The sequence below is a fragment of the Akebia trifoliata genome, chromosome 2 (assembly GCF_017979445.1).
Source record: "Akebia trifoliata isolate Shusen 1 chromosome 2, ASM1797944v1, whole genome shotgun sequence".
Lineage (NCBI taxonomy): Eukaryota > Viridiplantae > Streptophyta > Magnoliopsida > Ranunculales > Lardizabalaceae > Akebia > Akebia trifoliata.
This window is the reverse complement of record NC_141376.1, coordinates 6,687,174-6,708,068: the sequence shown is the minus strand read 5'-3', so window position 1 is coordinate 6,708,068 and position 20,895 is coordinate 6,687,174. Positions and strand designations below refer to the sequence as shown.

At 35.3% G+C, this 20,895-nt stretch overlaps 1 protein-coding gene across 2 annotated transcripts in view; it reads left to right on the top strand.

The window, feature by feature from the left end:
• The first annotated feature begins 6,668 nt into the window (after positions 1-6,668).
• The window catches only part of NQR (ARP protein (REF)), a 30,195-nt gene continuing 15,968 nt past the window's right edge, over positions 6,669-20,895 (top strand). The window contains exons 1-9 of one of the 2 annotated variants that reach the window (XM_086426116.1): positions 6,669-6,895; positions 7,460-7,633; positions 8,640-8,821; positions 11,453-11,558; positions 11,745-11,821; positions 12,881-12,968; positions 15,360-15,549; positions 17,699-17,825; positions 18,044-18,124. In XM_086426116.1, the coding sequence (XP_086282242.1) occupies positions 6,841-6,895; positions 7,460-7,633; positions 8,640-8,821; positions 11,453-11,558; positions 11,745-11,821; positions 12,881-12,968; positions 15,360-15,549; positions 17,699-17,825; positions 18,044-18,124 (1,080 nt within the window). In that variant the 5' untranslated portion in view covers positions 6,669-6,840. The remainder of the gene's footprint in view (positions 6,896-7,459; positions 7,634-8,639; positions 8,822-11,452; positions 11,559-11,744; positions 11,822-12,880; positions 12,969-15,359; positions 15,550-17,698; positions 17,826-18,043; positions 18,125-20,895) is intronic. The other variant, XM_086426107.1, reaches the window with a different exon arrangement.

Sequence of the window (20,895 nt, the reverse complement as noted above, 5' to 3'; positions counted from 1 at the left end):
CCTCCCTGGCACAATTAAAAACAGAGAGTTCTCCTTCACTCTCGCTCGAGCGCCACCTCTCTCTCTCTCTCTCTCTCGTTCCGTTGAAACCCTCAAACCTTCTTCGACGAACTTGACTCCATTGCTACACAGGTTTGCTGTTTTTTTTTTTTTGGCCCTTGATGAATAACCTAGTTTTCCCTGTTTTAGCCTGTCAATCTCGCCTAACCTGTATATTACTTAATTATATTTCTGACAGAGGGGAAGCAGTAATGGAGATGCTGGTGGTGCTGTTGATCGGGTTCTGAACCAACTTCTGACTGAAATGGATGGAATGTCTGCAAAGAAGACGGTTTTCATAATTGGTGCCACCAACAGGCCAGATATAATTGATCCCGCATTGCTGAGGCCAGGCCATCTTGATCAGTTGATATACATCCTTTCTTTTCTTAGGTAGAAAAAGCATTCATTAAGAGGTTGGTGTTGTTAATGCATGGGAGTCCTCTTTTCTTTTTTAAGTTGTTTTATGAAAGTGTAGCACTCAAACCTCACTCTCAACGAGAGAGAGATAGAGAGAGAGAGTGAGGTTTGAGGGTTTCAGCGGAGCGAGAGAGAGAGGGTTTCAAAGAGGTGGCGCTCGAGCGAGAGAGAAGGAGAACTCTCTGTTTTTAATTGTGTCAGGGAGGTGGCACTAAATACTGTAAAACCTAGGGATGGCGCTGTAAAAAGCCCATAAATTATAACTTAAACGTAATCAGCAATCTCGACCATCCAATCGCTGTATATCCAACGGTCGAGCTTCTTTTGTTAAAACAACTGATAAAACCGATGCCTCCGAACGCCTCCCTATATATATATATATGGGGGGGCGTTCAATGGCCAACTTTTTAGCAAACTTTTTGGCAAAACATTTTTCAAAACATGAGTTAGAGGTTTTGGAATGGGCTGATTTTTGGTGAGGATGATCTCTATGGTGAGGAGATCATCATCACCAAAAATCAGCCCATTCCAAAACTTCTAACCTCATCAAAAACAGTTTACAAAAAATGGACGGTCCACGATTTTTCAACTGGTAAACATGGGTTAGAAGTTTTGGAATGGGCTGATTTTTGGTGAGGATGATCTACTCACCGTAGAGATCATCCTCACCAAAAATCAGCCCATTCCAAAACCTCTAACCCATGTTTTGAAAAATGTTTTGCCAAAAAGTTTGCTAAAAAGTTTGCCCTTGAACGCTACCCATATATATATATATAGAGTAGCGTTCAATGGCCAACAGTTTGGCAAAACATTTTGGCAAACACATTTTTCAAAACATGAGTTAGAGGTCTTGGAATGGGCTGATTTTTGGTGAGGATGATCTCTACGGTGAGGAGATCATCATCACCAAAAATCAGCCCATTCCAAAACTTCTAACCTCATCAAAAATGATTTACAAAAAATGGACGGTTCACGATTTTTCAACTCGTAAAATGGGGCTAGAAGTTTTGGAATGAGCTGATTTTTGGTGAGGATGATCTCCTCACCGTAGAGATCATCCTCACCGAAAATCAGCCCATTCGGAGACCTCTAACCCATGTTTTGAAAAAGTGTTTGCCAAAATATTTGCCAAACTGTTGGCCACGGATAGGGACCCATATATATGTATATGGTCTCGTTCAGCAACAAACATTTTGGCAAAACATTTTTCAAAACATGGGTTAGAGATTTTGGAATGGGCTGATTTTTGGTGAGGATGATCTCTACGATGAGGAGATCATCCTCACCAAAAATCAGCCCATTCAATTTTCAAAGTGTAAATAATGCAGTTTAACGTGTGCCCTTCGGACACATGACAATATATATATATATATATATATATATATATATGGTCCGTTCAGCAACAAACATTTTGGCAAAACATTTTTCAAAACATGGGTTAGAGATTTTGGAATGGGCTGATTTTTTGTGAGGATGATCTCAACGGTAAGGAGATCATCCTCACAAAAAATCAGCCCATTCCAAAACTTCTAGCCCCAGTTTACAAGTTGAAAAATCGTGGACCGTCCATTTTTTGTAAACCATTTTTGATGGGGTTAGAAGTTTTGGAATGGGCTGATTTTTAGTGATGATGATCTCTTCACCGTAGAGATAATCCTCACCAAAAATCAGCCCATTCCAAAAACTCTAACCCATGTTTTGAAAAATGTTTTGCCAAAATGTTTACCAAGATGTTTGTTGCTGAACATTCTATAGGGAAATGTTCAGCAACAAACATCTTGGCAAAACATTTTTCAAAACATGGGTTAGAGTTTTTGGAATGGGCTGATTTTTGGTGAGGATTATCTCTACGGTGAAGAGATCATCATCACCAAAAATCAGCCCATTCCAAAACTTCTAACCCCATCAAAAATGGTTTTACAAAAAATGGGCGGTCCACGATTTTTCAACTTGTAAACTGGGGCTAGAAGTTTTGGAATGGGCTAAGTTTTGGTGAGGATGATCCCCTCACCGTAGAGATCATCCTCACCAAAAATCAGCCCATTCCAAAACCTCTAACCCATGTTTTGAAAAATGTTTTGCCAAAATGTTTGTTGCTGAACGGGACCCATATATATATATATATATTATATATATATATATATATATATATAGGGTCGGGTTCCTGCAACACACATTGCGACACACATATAGACAACGTGTTTGTCTTATATGGGCAAAAATGTTTGGAATGGGCTGATTTTTTGTGAGGATGATCTCTGTGATGAGGGGATCATCCTGGCAAAAAAATCATCCCATTCCAAAACTTGTAACCCCATCAAAATTGATTTACAAAAATTGGACGGTCTAGAAGTTTCATAATGAGCTAATTTTTTTGCCAGGATGATCTCCTCACCACAGAGATCATCCTCACAAAAAATCAGCCCATTCCAAACATTTTTGCCCATATAAGACAAAACACGTTGTCTATATGTGTGTTGAAATGGTTGTCGTTTGAACCTGACCCATATATATATGTATATTATTTAAGAGTCGTGTTGAGTGACCTCAACGGGACACTTTGATGTGGTAATGGCGTGCGTATGTCTATAGATGTATTTTACTCATATCAAAGAGAAAACACATCTATGGGTATGCACACGCCATTACGTCAAGATATTTTTTGTGCCCTCCACCCTGATGTCACTCTAGCATTAATCATTATTTAAATGTTTTATAATTTTATTTTTGGAAAGGAGTGTATGCAATGTGACCTAATTGGAAATTTTTTGAAGTTGGCATCCCCTTCAAAATTTCAAAGAAACTCTCCCCTTTAAATTACATGTGGCATTGAAGAAAATGTAGGACATAAAATAAAAACAAAATGCCATGTATTTTATATTGAAGAGGGTTTCTTCATAATTTGAAGTAGGTTGGCCGCTTCAAGTTGGACTCAACCCGATTTAATGGTCACAACTTGGCAAGTAGGTTTGGAAGGCAACCCTATCTCGATCAAGTCTGCATTGTTTAACCCAAATCTGAGTCCAAGTCAAGCTCGGGCTTGATTGAATTAATGTGCTTTTGAAATTGTATAGAATCTTTTGATGTTATGTTACATCAAAAAATTATTCCAATCTCCTTATTTAATGGGTTATAAAAATTTAAATTTATCTTACCTTAACAAGTTCAAAATCTAGGCCTACACCTTTTTGTGACTGGCTTGAGTTAGAAGGCTAGTTACAAGTCCTGACTAACCCTAAGCCAAAATTGAGTCAATCATTCCTTACTATAAATGTGGTTCAATTTGGTTGGGTTGATGGGGGCATGGTCAGGTTTTATCAGAGTGGGTTAGTACTTAGAACTATACTAGAGGTACCTTGTATTTTCAACATTTTGATCAATATTAGAGGTACTTTGTATTTCCAAACTAATCAAATATCTATTGTATTAGATCTTCTTCTATATCTAGTCCAACACCCCTTAATTACTCTTAGAAAATCTATAATCTTCAAATCGACCACCTCTTGGTAAACTACTTTTTAAGGAAAATGTTGAATTGATTTTGTTCGATACTGTGCTCAACACTGTGACTTAGATGACAATCTGTAGATAATCATAAAGTTCTTTACTTATGTCTCAAGTAAAAAATTTTATGCTTCTTTGCACATTATGACGTTAGTAAAATGTCGCAAGAAGTCAGCTTAGAGCAACTCATTTTTCAATTTGTTCAACCTCAAACTTTAATGTCTTTTAGAAATCTTTGATTTTTTTACCCAAAAATATGTGTTCTTTTATCCCAAACCTTATGAAATTTCTCCCCCTTTCTCAGTTGTTAGTTAGATATCATGTTTCCAATGAATATGTTGGATCCCAAGAATATTTGTACAATGATAATAAATCCAAATAACCTCGAGGGGTTGGCTCAATGGCAATTTTGAATCGATAAGTGATGAAAATCCGTAGATCGTGAGTTTGATACCCAGTATGAGCAATAATTCCTTGGGGTCACCTGTAAGGGCGCACCTTCACTTACTAGATGTGTGTGTGATGTGCGGGTGTACATATGCCCGAGGGTTGGAATCCACATGCCTTGGCCTAGTCAGTGTCTTTGGCTCTTCTGATTCCACTAGTTGGATGCACGTTTGGATAGGGAGCGGATCCTCTGTAGTACCCTATTCTTGTAGTGCTTTTTGACGATTAGGAAAGCTTCACGTCAATCACAACTTATAAATGCACTGTTAAAGATTTTTTGAAAATTAAAGCTTTAGTGACTGATCATTATAAAACTCATGGATCATATATAGGAAAAACTTTTATTTATTTATTTATATCCAATAAGGTCTAAGCCCTTAGCTATTGATAGTTGTGGTGTTTTATAGAATATGGTCCTCCCTCTATTGTAGATTAAGTGCTACACGACATTACAGGAAAAGGGGGTTACAGAGTCTGTTCAACGTTTAGATACCCTCGTCATAAATAAAAATAAAAATAAATCCAAATACGTAAAATTTAATGATTGTGTGGTAAAAGTTTAATTGGTTAGTCGGCCAAAAAGAGACTTCGTGTTGTGTGCAAAGATGGGTTCTTACTAACTTCCAAATTCCGGGACGCAACGAAATAAATACTCCAACTCATTTGATAGATGTCTCTTGTGCTTGACTTTTTGTTTAAATGTACCACGTGGTAGAAAAAATGGGGAGTTGGGTTGCAATCAAACTTCTGGGTGTATAGGATATAAACCTCCTTTAACAATAATAGAGATTTGATCCTAACCCGAAACGGGGGTAGATCTTCAGTGGCACTCTTTTTTCCTGAAGAGCACTTTGACGCTTAAGATGGTGCCACATAAACCACAAATTACATCGTTGCAAAGTGCTAGAAAATTGGAGGCTCAGTGATAGCCCATTTTCATTGTATTGGATCAAGGGACCTATGAAAAAACATATATAAAAATAATGTAATATTAATAAAATTTTAAAATATGGGTTAGAAATTTTGGATTGAGCTGATTTTTTGTGACGATGATCTCTATGATGGGAAGATCATCCAAAAAAAAGATCAGTCCAATCTAAAATTTCTGACCCCATTAAAAGTGATTTAGAATGTGAATTGTCGACTTTTTACTAATTTTTGCCAATAATTTATAAATCACTTTTGATGGATATAGAAGTTTCAGATTGAGCTGATTTTTGTGAAGATGATCTTCTCATCATAGTGACAATCTTCACAAAAATCAGCTCAATCCAAAACCTCTAACCCATATTTTGAAAAATCATTGATTTTACATATGTCCCTTGAATCGCCCTCATATATATATATATATATATATATATAATATATATATATATATATATATATATATATATATTGTTTTTTTTTTTTTTTTTTTCAATATGATCCAACAAGATATCCAAATTGTTATATATATATTTAAAAAGTGATACTTTGTGGGTTGTAGAAGAAAAATTGCAGGAAATTAAAATTACAAAGAATTCATATAAGAAGAGCTACAAGAAACGAACGCTACAAATGATCTGAACAAGAAGAGCTACACAGATACATTGACTTTCCATTTCAGACATCCGCTGATCTATATTAAAATAATGAATGCATTTATCCGATCCATATATCATGTCATGTTTCCGCGTGCATAACAGCTCTTTCATTTGTGTTCGGAAGCGGCCACGTGTTGTACCATATTCCACTAAACTAAATAGATATCTCTATTATGATCCAAGTCTTGAAAAAAAAAAGTGATGAGATTTGGTCCCATCGGATCTAAACAATCTTGTTTTTTTGAACATGAAGAGATAAAGAAGCCATTGAAATGTTGGAAATATTGGAGAAGAGCTACATTGCACTATTTTCATGTGACCGCTCTTTTTCTATAACCTATAAAATATCATTTTTAAGAAAAAATAACAATTCAGATCTCTGGTACTAATGGTTTGCATCAGATTTTAAAGAATAATAAAAAAAAAATCCATCACAATGAAAATGGACGGTCAATGAATCTCTAATTTACGAACACTTTTTTACAGTGTAATTTAAATACGTAGTTGACGTGGAACACTCTTAACCGTCAAAATGTGTTAGAGAGTGTCAGCTCCCACTAAAATCGGTGATGAACTAATGGACTGTTTCCACGTGTATAGAGAGTTAATTATGGAAAGTACAAATGAGATCATAGTTTTTGCCTCTTTGGTTCGACCGAACTGAGAAAACGCCCTTAAAAAAAAAAGAAAAAATTGAGAAAACGACAAAAGTTACAGAATATATAGATGATAAGACGTCGGAAAAATACTCGATTAATCCGAGTAGCTGTAGCGATACCAATATCTTCCATTCCAATCTCTGTCTTAGTTCTTCTTTTACAAATCATCACACCCTAAATCGAGAGACATGGAGCTCAAACCAGGTTTATCAGCTCTGATCACTGGTGGAGGATCTGGAATCGGTAATCTCCATAACAAATTTTTCAATGATTCTCTGCAAAAAACATAAAAGATCGATTTTGGAATTTGGATTCACAACTTTTATGGTTCTTTGCTTATTAAAAAAATCTAGAGATTGTCTGTGATTTCTTTGGATGCAAAATCTATCAAATTTGGAATCTTAATTAAAATTTCGAATATTAGATTTGTCAACCGGTGTGAATCAATCCTTTTCATGCATATTTGTATCTCAGGGATCTCTGTCACTCACAATTGCCTTGTTTGTGTTTGGATTAGCTCAGAATTTAGAGAACTTTCTAAATTTCATGTTTAGTCTACACGTTGACTTCAGAGTACATGACAACAATTGTGCAACTTTTCTGAAGCCTTATAAACTTCATTTTTTGGTGTGTCTGTGTGTGTGTTTACTATGACTGATGTGACATTGTGGTCTTTCTCTTAGGTATTGCTGAATTAAACTTTGTAAAACATCATGAATATATTATATCTGTTATTTGACTGCCATTTATTTTACCATTTAGTTTTTCAATCTGTATGTTTATGGACTCATGGTGATCGGTATGCAGGTAAAGCGCTTAGCTTGGCTCTTGGAAAGAAAGGCATTTTTGTGACAGTAGTGGATTTCTCTGAAGAAAGGGGAAGGGAAGTTGCATCCTTGGTTGAGAAGGAGAATGCCAAATTCCATTCAGAACTAAAATTTCCATCAGCTTTGTTTATTAGATGTGATGTTACTAACACAAGTATGTTGAATGTTATTTCTATTTGATGTATTTAATGTGTTCATTACTTCTTGAATTGAAGAGATCATCTGAATTTTGATAGTCAAAGTTGTTGAAAACTCAATGTTTAGTGCTGTAATAGACCCTTTTCTACCAAGGTCTTGGTTAATATTTTTGAAGTTTTACCATCCCAAATTTTCTAAATTTTTTTTAAGTTGATTCTCCAAAAACCTTTTAGGATGCATAGAATCTGGCTGCCTCCTTAGTATCTCATCGACGCAGTAGTAGAATGCATACTATTTAGTATTTAATAATAGAGCATTGGGGTGTACCAAGGTTCTCTATCATGTATATATCCTTTGGTTGTACTGGTTTGTGCCTATGAAGGAATCTCTATGCAGTTATGTGGTTAAAGTGTAATTTAACATGTGAGTTATATAATTGTTACTTATTTATTACCAAAATAATGTATGAATATATAATTGTAATTTAATTTGGGTTATGAAGTGTGTATCATCCCCATCCTTTTCTATCTTGGTGAATGGGTCTTTGAAAGGCTTCTTTAGGATTTCCAGGGTCTTAGGACGAGGAGTTTTGCTACCTCTGTTTCTCTTCATCATTGCTGCGAAAGCTTTTGGGAGAACGATAGCGAAGGGTGGCCCTAAGGTCCCACATCTTCAATTTGCAGACACACCCTTGTGTTTGCAGATATAGATGTTAGGCAATTAAGATTGAGAGCAACCACTTGCAGATCACAAATAGCCCCTTGTATGTCAACCTTAAAAAGTACCTATTTTTGTTGGGGTGCCACGGGTGACTTTTCACTCCGTCTTCTTCTTCCCTTCGGTAGAGAAGGAGCTTTTTTCTTTTCCGTCACCCTTCAACAAAAAAATAGAAAGAACAAACAGAGAAAAAGAGCGATGGGGTGCAATTGATTCTTGGATATATAACAATATGTATTAATATTTGAACCCATGGTTTATTATGTATTTTTGAAGTTCACATATCAGCCAACTGTTATGAATAGGAGATGTGGCTGCCGCGTTTGAGAAGCATTTGGCTACTTATGGAGGTCTGGACATCTGTATCAATAGTGCCGGTATAAGTAATCCTTTACCATTTCATAAAGATGGAACTGATGGCACCGGTTCATGGAGACATACTATCAATGTAAACCTAATTGCAGTTATTGACTGCACTCGCCTTGCGGTATGCATTACGTCTGACTTGTTTTTAATCATTAATTATTGTTTAATGGACTTATAGAAACCCAAAGGCATTATATTTTGTTGTGGACAAGATTTTTGTTGTCATTTAATTATGATGTGTTTCTAAAAACCAGAGAGAATAGTTTTGGGAATAACTTTCTCATATATTCATTAATTTTTGACTTACATAGATTCCTACTTATAGGAATTACAAGAAATCTAAACTAGGAAAAGAATAACTAATTAGTTTACCTAATAAGTATACATTCCTAAATTATAAATCATTGACTAATTTCTTCCTTATTTACAATTATTCAATCTTAGTAATTGCTGTCAAGTATCTTTCAGAATATATCTTTCAGAATATCTTTTTTTGCTGCTAAATATCTTTCTGATTTTCCAACAGAATATCTTTCTGATTTTCCAATAGTTTCATTAGTTGCAAACTTTATTTTGAAATTGATTCTTAAGTTATTTTTCTTGCTATTACAGTATTTTCCGTCATTAATGCCTATCTTTTTTAATCTTGAAGTTATCTTTTCATAGTCATGATCTGTAGAAGGATAGATCTAGATCTAATGTTGCAGGTTTGATCAGGGACTGCAAAGAGGTCGTTTTACCTATGGTTTATGGTACTAGTTTTGGCTATTTCATAGGACTCTTTTGCACAGGATTTGAAACTGAACCAACTATAGGGATTGTTTTGGGGCATATTTCAAGCTTTTAGTTGAATAATTTAATCCTGGTAGATATAGTGACACAAAGAATTGGGGTTGGTGGGGCTGGGTGTTATATACCTATTTAGATCGGATCTCAAAAATAATAAAAAAGAAGAAAAATATTGAGATTGATCTCGTTCGAGGGAGATCGGACCTCCTAGGCCACCAATTCGAGATGGTGAATCTCCAAAATCCAATAGGATCTTAATAATAATTTCTCTGCATATTTTCATTAATCTCATAATGAATTTAAATACAAAGAAACACTATCTTAACTGCCCACTCTCCTATTCATTCAAGTAACTATCCCATAACCATAATTACATAACTCCTACACAATTCATAACTACCCTTACCCATTACCTAAGACTCTTTAACTAATTGAAACTCTAAAAAAATTAAAATAAAATACATCAAGATGCATCAAATCTTGATACAAGATAATAATTTCTAGGCACATAACATTTCATCCTCCTTGAAACTGATCTTGTCCTTAAGGTCGAAACCTCCCGAATCCCAATTGATATTGGAATTAATTACATTCATCTTAACACATAACTCCCAAACTATTTGTCTCTTGGAATTGATGATGTCCTCGCGATAATCGTTTTGGATGTCGTTGTCTTGACACTTTTTGAAAATAATTAATGGCTTGATGACATATGCTTTGAATTCGATAGGGAGGACAATTTTTGAATATTTTTCGAAAATATTGACTTTGCCTTTGTACCTCTTCATTAGATCTTTGATGTTCTTTGTCTTCAACGTACTTGATGAGGCTCTCATTGGCATTTATCTCATATCTTTGGAAAGATGATCGTGGAGGTTGATCCTCGATCACATCTAAGTTCTCATTTATAGGGTCATCGACTCTACTAAATATAGTTTCTCCTCTTCGAATAATTTCTTCATTTTTTTTGAGAAATTCTTCGATTATGAGACAACATTCCCTCAAACCATCACGCATAAACTCGCAAAACTCCTTGAATTCATCATCCATCGACTCAATTTCCATGTGAGGATCGCTGCTCTGATACCAATATTACGTACCCACTTAGATCGGATCACAAAAATAATAAAAAAGAAGAAAAAGATTGAGATTGATCTCATTCGAGGGAGATCGGACCTCCTAGGCCACCAATTCGAGATGGTGAATTTCCAAAATCCAATAGGATCTTAATAATAATTTCTCTGCATATTTTCATTAATCTCATAATGAATTTAAATACAAAGAAACACTATTTTAACTACCCACTCTCCTATTCATTCAAGTAACTATCCCATAACCATAATTACATAACTCCTACACAATTCATAACTACCCTTACCCATTACCTAAGACTCTTTAACTAATTGAAACTCTAAAATAATTAAAATAAAATACATCAAGATGCATCAAATCTTGATACAAGATAATAATTTCTAGGCACATAACAGTGGGTATAAGGATTTGTTAGGGGCTGTTAAACTGGGATGGACAGGAAGGTAACATGATTTTTCTCTTGGAGCAAAAACATAAGTATGAAATCATTAACCATTACTTTTTTCTGATAAATCATTAACACTTTCTAGAGGGTTTGTAGGACAAGAAGAGGGTTTGTAGGACAAGAAGATGGTTGAAATGAGTTGCACAATCCTTGGAGTTCAGAACCAATATTCCGAGCTTCAAGTTATTGGGTCGCACCAATTAATAAAATTAGACATCTAGCCCCTGTAAAGGGTATGCACAACAACTAAAGATAACTTTATATACTTAGGTGTTATAATTGTTGATTTTCTCATTTTCACTCTGTTATGGATTTTCGTCACACATGTTTATGACAAATTAGGGTTATATTCTTTCAAATCCTATAAATGCTGAACTCCTCCATCATATGTGGTTGTTACATAAATCATCAATAATTTATTTGTAGATTCAAGCAATGCTAGGTGGACGAAGGCCTGGTGTTATTATAAATCTGGGGTCTGCTTCAGGTCTTTATCCGATGTATGATGACCCTATATACTCTGGCTCCAAAGGTTTGTTGTTTTCTCTTGCTCAGATAAACTATTTCCTTTGTTAAGTTTTCAAATTAAATCCCTAATGCATATACTCCCCCAATTTCTGAACAACACTCTCTTAGTTCTGTTATGCACATAGAAACACTTGCCTGCGGTTTATATTCCTTTTGTGCCAATTCATTTATTTTTTGTTCCTTATGTCAGGTGGTGTGGTTTTATTTACTCGATCACTTCGTCCCTACAAACGTCAAGGAATTCGTATCAATGTTCTTTGCCCTGAGGTAAAATAAATGTAAAGATTGTGGATTTTTCAATCTGAACAAAGAAATGGTTTAAGTTTTGAGAATATTTTCACTGACATCCATCTCTGATCAATTTGTTGCCCCTTTTTATTGTAATTTATCTCCAACTTTTAGGAGTTTTAAGTCTGGTGTTTCACGATCAGAATGCTACCATTAAAATCGTGCCATCTTTCTGCTTCATTACATGTGGGATTGCCCCTTTATAATGTACTTGTTCAGGACCTGTTTGATCAAATTTCTCTGTTTTATACTGTTTCTCTTGGTTGGATGATAGGCATTCTTTGTTCTTATAATCTTTTATACATGCAACCAGCCTTGTTCAGTTGTATTCTACAGATTATGATGATTTATTGGCACAATTTTCATCCAATAGTGTTTATGATTTGATATTCCCATTGCATTTCCTGTTTAACACAAGCTGCACAGTTTTTTTTTGCCTAGATGCTAGATTCAATGCACACATTTTTTTTATGCTTACAACTCCTCTCTCTCCCCAATCCTTGATTTTCAATAAATGCCCTTAAAAAGCAATTATTATTTTGTCCTTTAGTGCAAAACAAGAAAATTGTCATTCCACAATGACATTTTTGTAAATATAAAAAGCTCAAAAAAATTATTTACAAACATGTCATTGCAATGACAACCTTGCCTTTTGTACTAAAAAACAAAATCATAAATGTTTTAGGGATATGTGTGAAAAATCCAAGGTTTCAGAAAGGGTAGGGTATTCTATTGGGGTAAGGTTTTTAAAGTGTTTAGAGGGGTGTTTTTTTTGAGGATTTTCTGGTTAGATGGGATAGGGTTTGTAATCTGGATGAGTAGTAGTTTTCTTTTATTTTTGTTGTTGGTGTTATGGGTAGTTTTTTCTTCTTTTGGGATGGATAACTCATCCTCCCTTTTGTACATTCTTTCCTCTTTTAATAAAATTTCTATTTGCCTATCAAAAATAAAATAAAATAAATCCAAGGTTTTGGAGGTTTCGAACATTCCCATGAAGTTCTGGATGATATCTTAATGTGCTATCTATTTGATGTGCAGTTTGTTCAGACTGAGTTGGCATCGAAGGTGAATCACAAGTTTATTGATTTATCAGGGGGCTTCGTTTCTATGGAAATGGTTGTGAATGGTATGTCTTATTGGAAAATATTTATGCACTTCTTTCTATTAAGGAAGGTTATTTTTGACAGAGAACTTACCATCCCAGATGCAAGTCTACGCTCTTTGGTCCTCCACAGGATGAGAGCCATTATCAATACAGATTAGATAGATAAGGTCAAGGTCAACAACTTCCTAGATCTCCTGATTGTTGAAAGTTCTCTTGAATCTGAAATCCCAAGATAGCTCCCCTCTTGCATGAAGCATAAAACTGAGCACTAGTAGATCTTTCTTTGAGGATATTGAGAATAAAACCAAAAATTTCTCTTGCAGAGGAATGTCGCTGCATGAAAAATCTTCCAAATGGCTTTCCTCTCCCAAGCTTGGAACAAAAACATTTGCGAAAATTTGAGGTCACTTTACAGATAGCCTTCCAGATGTTACAACCATAGGATGGCCTTACCTCCCCACTCTCCTTAGGACACTTTCCCCATACTTGGTCTTGATAATCCTTTTTCAAAATTTGACTATTAATGTTGCCAATCAAAAAAAAAAAAAAAAAAAAAAAAAGATGGCTCATTTTCAAATACTATCCCGTTCAATGCTGAATCTCCATAACCTTTCCCCAGCAAGCCCAAATTCATCACTTTAAAATTCCTACATCCAGACCCCCCCTTCTTGTGGCAACAAATAAGCTTCCATTTATCCAAGTGGAACTTACAATTGTCATCCTTATCATTTCAAAGAATATATCACACAATCTTCTATATGCGCACTTTCATGTTCTCAGGCACAGAGTACAAGGAAAGAAAGTAAATCGTGATCTAGCAAGCGTACTCTTGATCATAGTTGTTTTCCCTCCTTTGGATATATATCTAACTCTCTATGATCCCAACCTCTTCCCCATATACTCAAATGACTGGATCTCAAATACTTGAGGACGTATAAGTTGCACCAAGGGAAATACCTTGATAGGCATAAGGATCGATTTCACCTGACGACCCAAATACCCATCTGGAATATGAATATTTGGATTTGGAACAAAGCCAACTCCAAAAATCTTGCTCTTCCTAAGGTTAGTGAAGAAACCAGAGATTGCCTTGAAGCACACAAGAAGAGCCTGTAAAAGCAAACTTGATCAGGTGTGGCATTCAAAAAATCAGGATATCATCCACAAATTTAAGATGAGAAACCATAGGCCTATTCTCATTGACCCCAAAACCTTTTAGAGCATCCACAGAGACTGCTTTGAATGTCATCCCTCTGAGGGTTTTCACAATAATATCAAAGAAAAAAAGGAGACAATGAATTAACATGTCCAAGCTCCCTAGAACTTTTAAAAAAATCCGTTGGATTATTTCACTAGGATGGAAAATGAATAATGGTCTCTCTAGGCTCCATACACATTGCACAATGATGGCATGCAACCAATAGAACATTTTCTCTAAGTGAGCTCCATACTCTACTTTTTTTCTAGAAAAAATACAATTCTCCTAAAAACAAGAATGTTATATGCGAGTTCCATACCCATTACACATGTTGGCATGCAAATGCATTTCTTACAATTATTAACTTTTTTCCTCTTTCTTGTGCTTTCTTACATGATAGAGGACAAATGCATTTTAGTATTATGTTATATAGACAATCTATGGATAAATATTACAGTGTTTAAAAAGGAGTGCACAGTGCATCCTTCGAGGTGAGGTGTAATCAAGATGCTTTCAATGAAAAGCGCATGTCAGTGAGGTGTATTGAAGCATTTGTAAAGCGTAGTCACATGTGAAGTGTGCTCAGGTGCACATGAGGCATTCTCTCTCTCTATATTGGGTCGGAGTTTGAAGCTTATATTTCACCCCTTGAGCACTTGAAGTTCATCACCTTACGTGATTGTACTTCTAAACCCTATAAAATTCTATTATCACAGTTTTATCTCAAACTTTCACAGGTTCATCCATGATGCCATGTTACCCTCATCTAGCTTTTATGTTTTGCCCATCTATACTTCTTTGGCACCAATATACTATGACTGTCCATGCACTAGTGACTAGTTATGTAGATACTGACACTAGTTGACTACCACTATTTTACACTTGTGTCAATATAGCAAATTTGACCCAATCCTTGAGGGACTCAACCTGAAAATTATTGATGCATATCTTAGTTTCACAAGCATTTGTTATGTATCCGTTCTTCTACAGTATTTTTTTTTTTTTAATTTCTTTTTCCAAGCAAGCGAATTACTGGTCAGTCATTACACAGTGAAGGTGGGTTTTGAACCCAGGTCATGGTCACAGACAATGTCTTGAAATTATGTAGCAAGCTTGCACCTTCTCCTGCAGTAATCTAGAATAAATGCCGATGATGTTTATGTCACTTTATATTGAAATTGATGCTTAATATTTGAGTATTGTTTTTCTTCTAGGTGCTTTTGAGCTTATAAAAGATGAGAGTAAAGCTGGCTCATGTTTATGGATTACAAATCGCAGAGGCATGGAGTATTGGCCCACACCCATGGAAGAAGCAAAGTACCTTGTAAAATCTTCAAATTTGAAAAGGAGACTGTCATACACCTCACAATCTAATGTTCTAATCCCTCAGAGTTATGATAAAATGTAAGTAAAACTATAAATGGCACGCCAACTCTTAGTTATTAACTTTTGCATGTATCATAATCAAGTTGGTCATTTTGACTATGTAAATTCCTAACTGTGGTGTTGGTAGTCTAATAAGCTATGATTTTACAATGGTGTTCACTTATGGTGTTTCCAGTTAAATATGGTTTTGGACTGATTAGTATATTTTGATTGTTAACACTGTTAGAAGAAATAGACATGAGGTACCAAAAAAATAGGGTCGGGGTGTGGGAAGAGTGGGAGACAACAAACAATAAGCAAAGTTACAAGTGGATTTCTGCACCATTGTACAAATCAGCCCTGTGTACTTTTGCTAGAGTTTGCCATATTGTTTGGCGATCTTAGCACAAGGGAAACAAGTAATTCATTGCATTGAAATCATATCCCGAATCTTTTTTGTGTTTTTTCCTTCAATATCCCTTGTTGGACGCCCCAGTAAGCACACTGCTTGAAATTTGAATTAATTACTCAATAGTTTTTGTCTTGTACGTAGAATTATACCTACCCAATTATAAATCACCACATGTTCCCACTTTTCTATGATTCCAAATTTCCAATCAAATCCTTTGTAAGTATTAGAATATAAATGAAGGAAAAAGTATCTGTTACTTACTATTACTCATTTATAATATATTCCATGCTTGCCTTGTTTGTTAGAAATTCCTTCATTCCTTGTAGGCCATGTTCTTGGTTTATTAAATTTTGAGAAGTTTAACTCCAATTTTTTTATTAGTTTGGAGTTAAAGGGTGTGGTGTATTTAATGACAATGACATATGCGAGTGTCATTTTCTCAACTTTGCTATACTAGGTTGTCAATGCGATTTTTTCTTTGCTTTGCAGTAACTGTAAGTCTGTAACAAAATTACTCTTATTTTTTTTGGTAAGTAATTGAAATTTGGTGTTCTAGATTTTCATGAAGAGTCTAATGCCAAGGTCTTGAACGAGAACACCGATTTTCGACGTTAGGCATAGCAATCTGGGCCAATTGATCAACTCTTTCTTCCCCTTTGGGGAATCCATCATATCTTCAGTTTTTTTTTTTTCTGGACCATGATACGGACCTCTTCTTTGGTTAGAAATCTGTGGCTTCCAACCGAGTCAATAGCATAAATGTTGGGGTTGGCACCAATGCACCATCATTGTCGTGCTCTCGATTTTCATTGTGCTGGTGGTTGCTTTCAAGGCTACTCATTGCGACTGGGTGCTGCAAAGTGTTCTACTCTCAGTAGATGCCAGGTGTCTTTTATATTCAGGTGCTTTGCAACTACTTGTTTCATGAGCTGCTTTTTTCATCCGCTTTTGGTGGTTCTATTCCATATTCGTAATCTCCTCCCTCATTTGATTCATTTACTATCACAAGACGAATATATTGATTCTGAATCATGGGATCAGTAAATGCTATATGTTCTTAGAAATAATGTAGTTTCCTAGTTTTCTATTATTAAGTTTTTTATTATTTCTATGTAAGGGCATTTATGTCTATTCACTCATTAGTTATTATAAATGTCTGCCAAACTCTCATTATGAGACTTAATTGTTCTTCTTCTACAATTCTTCTTGGTATCAGAGTCCTAGAAGATCCATCGATTGGGTTTTCTCCTTCGCTTTTTGGGTTTCTTGGAGCTTGCTTCTTTGTTTTTTCTCCCTCCATCAACTCCTTAAGATCTTTGAGTTCAAAACTGTAGGAGCAGCAGCCTTCGTTGGAGGATCTCCCCTTTGGGGGTTCTTTTTTTTTGTTCCAATTGCATGTTGTGATAAGGATGGATCGGCGCTATTAGATCCCTTGCTTCCCAACAAACCATCCACTCAAAAATTGAAAACATCCACCATATATTTGGGAAATATCCAAGAATGATAAAATATAGATGAAGAAACTTCACCCTATATGAGTAGTTTGCAGTCGAGAAATAAACATCAGATTAAGTTTACTTATATTTATCTGCTTAAATTCATCTTGGCATTTGTTAGTGTTCTTATTGTTCTCTCAGATGATGATATCAGTAAGCTTTGCATGGTATTTCATTCAAGATTCTTCTTAATGTTAGTTGGTTTCTTGGCAATTGTGCATTAGTTTGAGAGATTGTTTGGTTTAGTTTGTTGACAAAATTTTTGTTTCTTGTTATCTAGTGTTGTTCACACTCTGAGTCACAATTTCCGAAGCGCAACTAAAATTGTGCATACACAATTAAGATTACCTGTCAAACCACATCATGTCCTTATCAAAGTCATTTATGCTGGCGTAAATGCTAGCGATGTAAGTTCTTGATTCTTCTTTCTATTATTATTACCTTTAAGTGTTCTCTAGTTTTTTTTTTTTTAATTATTATTTTCAACTTTTTTTTTCATTTCTGTTGCACATTAATATGGATTTTTTTCGTCTAAAGTTTTAACATAAATATCATTTTTTGATATAGTTAGAACTTTGGACTTCTAGTCTTTTTCACTTTGGTTAACATGAGATGTGACTGCCAGGTTAATTTCAGCTCTGGCCGATATTTTGGTGGCAGTGACAAAGAACTAACCTCACGACTTCCATTTGATGCTGGTTTTGAGGTACTATGAAATTGTAATACCATAGTTCATCTTTTCTATGCCAATTTTATTAAAATGGTTTTTGATTACTTATTAAAGCATGACCATTTTTTTCTCTTCCAACAATTTCCCCATGGTTTACTCGGTGTGCCTGTCTCACAAAACTCTTTGGATGCACATCTTTCTTTAAGCCACCTAGCTCAATTTTTTTGTTGTAGGCAATTGAGACAGTCTCGACCGAAATGCTCCAAGACAATCCGAAACATTCAAATGTTTTGGGGTCAATATTTCGTTTCGGTCTTAGTTAAACATTTCCACCAATTTTTTTCGAACAACATGAACTTTGAACCTTGTCAGTCACCCAAGGTTTAAAAAATGTGTACTGGGTTGCATATCGTTAATCAAGAATCTCCCTCAATGAACAAATTAGACAAATTTTCTTAGAAAAAATCGTGATACACTAATTATTCTTAGGAAATTGAAGTATTTGTGCAAATATTTCGATTAACATGAAAATACTATGAACTGATTGAACTCGTTAATTCTTAAGAGTTTTTGGCATGCAAGAAAGAAAACCAATAATAGCCCAATGAGGAAGATTGCTTAGGTGCAAGTCAAAGGCTCTAAAAGTGGGGGAAGGAAGGCCACAAAATTATAGAGGTTGTAAGAAAAGACATTAAGACTCATGCTTTGACTAAAGATATGATTCAAGATAGGATCGAATGGAAAAATAAGATTCATGTTGCCACCCTGATATTTGGGATTAGGTTAAGCTGATGATATCGTTAACCAACCATCTGTCCTGAAATGTCAACCTGTTAGGAAGGGGGCAAACAATGGATATAACAGGGTACAGGGCTAAATAGGAGTACGAAAATGCGTATATGTAACACCCAGGAGCGGGCAAATCCTAACTCAACACCCCCTTCATCCAAAGGGTGGAAAGAATTGAGCCTGTGTTCTATACGGATATCCCGCTTGATACCAATATAAGAGGCTCACAGGCTAATCAGAGGGTACAATAATACGTAACACCTGGGAGCAGGTGAATCCTATTCTCAACATATAATGGATGAACCTTGAAAAAGGAGGAGTGGGTCTGGAAGAAGTAAAGTTTAGTGTAGTCTATACTTAGACTAAAACTCTCTTCTTAGATAGAGAGTTTTACAATGATATAAACAAAAGTAGGAATCCTACTTTTCCCCATATAGCAGTGTGGGGGCCAAGAGTGCCATCTAGGGTGGATTTCTTCGTTTGGACAGCGATTCGAGAAAGGATTCTTAGCTTGATCAATTTAGAAAAAGGGGTTTTTAGGCCCGAATTTCTGTTGTATATGTATGTCAGATGACGAGTTGGCAAATCATTTATTAGTCCATTGTGGTGGGGCTAAGGAGGTGTGGGCTCTTTTTTTTTTTGCTTGGTTTGGAGTGGATTGTTGTCTTTCGAATTCAATAAAAGGGGTCTTTGGTGAATGGTTTCAGTTGGGGGTGAGTTTCTGTCTTTCAAAAAGGTTGATTTGGAGTCTTACTCCTTCCGCGATTACTTGGGGAATTTGGAAGGGAAGAAATGCTAGAACCTTCGAAGGAAAGATGCTTTCTAGCCAAGAGATCTTCATTTCGGTTCTTGGATTTTTATTCTTTTGGTAGAAGATCTTCAAAGAAAAAGGTCTTTTTTTAGGACTATCTAGTTCGGTGGGAAAGTGTTTTACTCTTTTAGATAGTTAGTTTCCTTTTCTGGGTTGGGCATCTCGACCTTCCCTTTTTGTTCTTCGTATTTCCCTTTTATCTATAATAAAAAAAAAAAAGTTCGATTACTTTGTGTGGCTATTCGAGAGATAAGTAGTGATAGGGCTCCAAGCTCAGATGGTCTTACAAGAAATGTTGGAAGACTATTAAGGATAATTTCATAGAAATAATGGAGGGCTTTCGAGAAATAGGTTATGACCATTGCTCTAATTGCACTTCTATAACTCTAATTCCTAAGAAAGAAAGAACTATATCTCTTAAGAATTACAAACATATAGGTTTGTTTGTGGGTTTGATACAAATTTTTTGTTAGGATGATTGCATCAAGGCTTAAAGTGGTGTTATAACCTTTCCAGATAATGTTTGTGGAAGGAAGACAAATCTGTAGGTTTCCTAGGTCGGGATGAACCAGATGTTGTGCAAAGTGGACATTGAAATGTATATGACCATGTGTTGGGGACTGTTTTTTACTATATTATGATGAGATTGAGTTTCGGAGTTTCAAAGGGTTAGGATGTAATGTGTTGGTTTTGGAATTAGAAGATAATTGAATTTGAATATATTTAAAATAATCGATTTTAAAAATATCTTATTATAGAGGCTGAAGAACTTGAAAACGACTGGTTTTGGGTAGAAAATCAAGAGTTCTTGGCTAGAGGTTGAATATGAGGGCGTTTGAGTCATTTTTATTAGTCTTTAGATTTTCTCAGGTTCCCAAATCCCGAGGTGTGGACCTCAATAGTGTAAGTATTATTAGAAAATCCGACAGTCTCCTCTGTATTTTTATACTTAATGACCTCATACCTGTAAATATCACCTGTTTTTTTTCCTTCCTCAAATATCCACAATTATAAAAAACTGAACTTTCACCATTCATCCACACCATATAATTAGAATAACCAAAAATAACCTAGACATCCAGAGCTAATAAAAATAATTCTGATCATAGCTGATTATCTAACTACATAACCAGGCAAACTAACATATACATCAGTTTACACAAAACAGCTCCTACCCTGCCAAAATCACATGTTCTGTTTTGATATT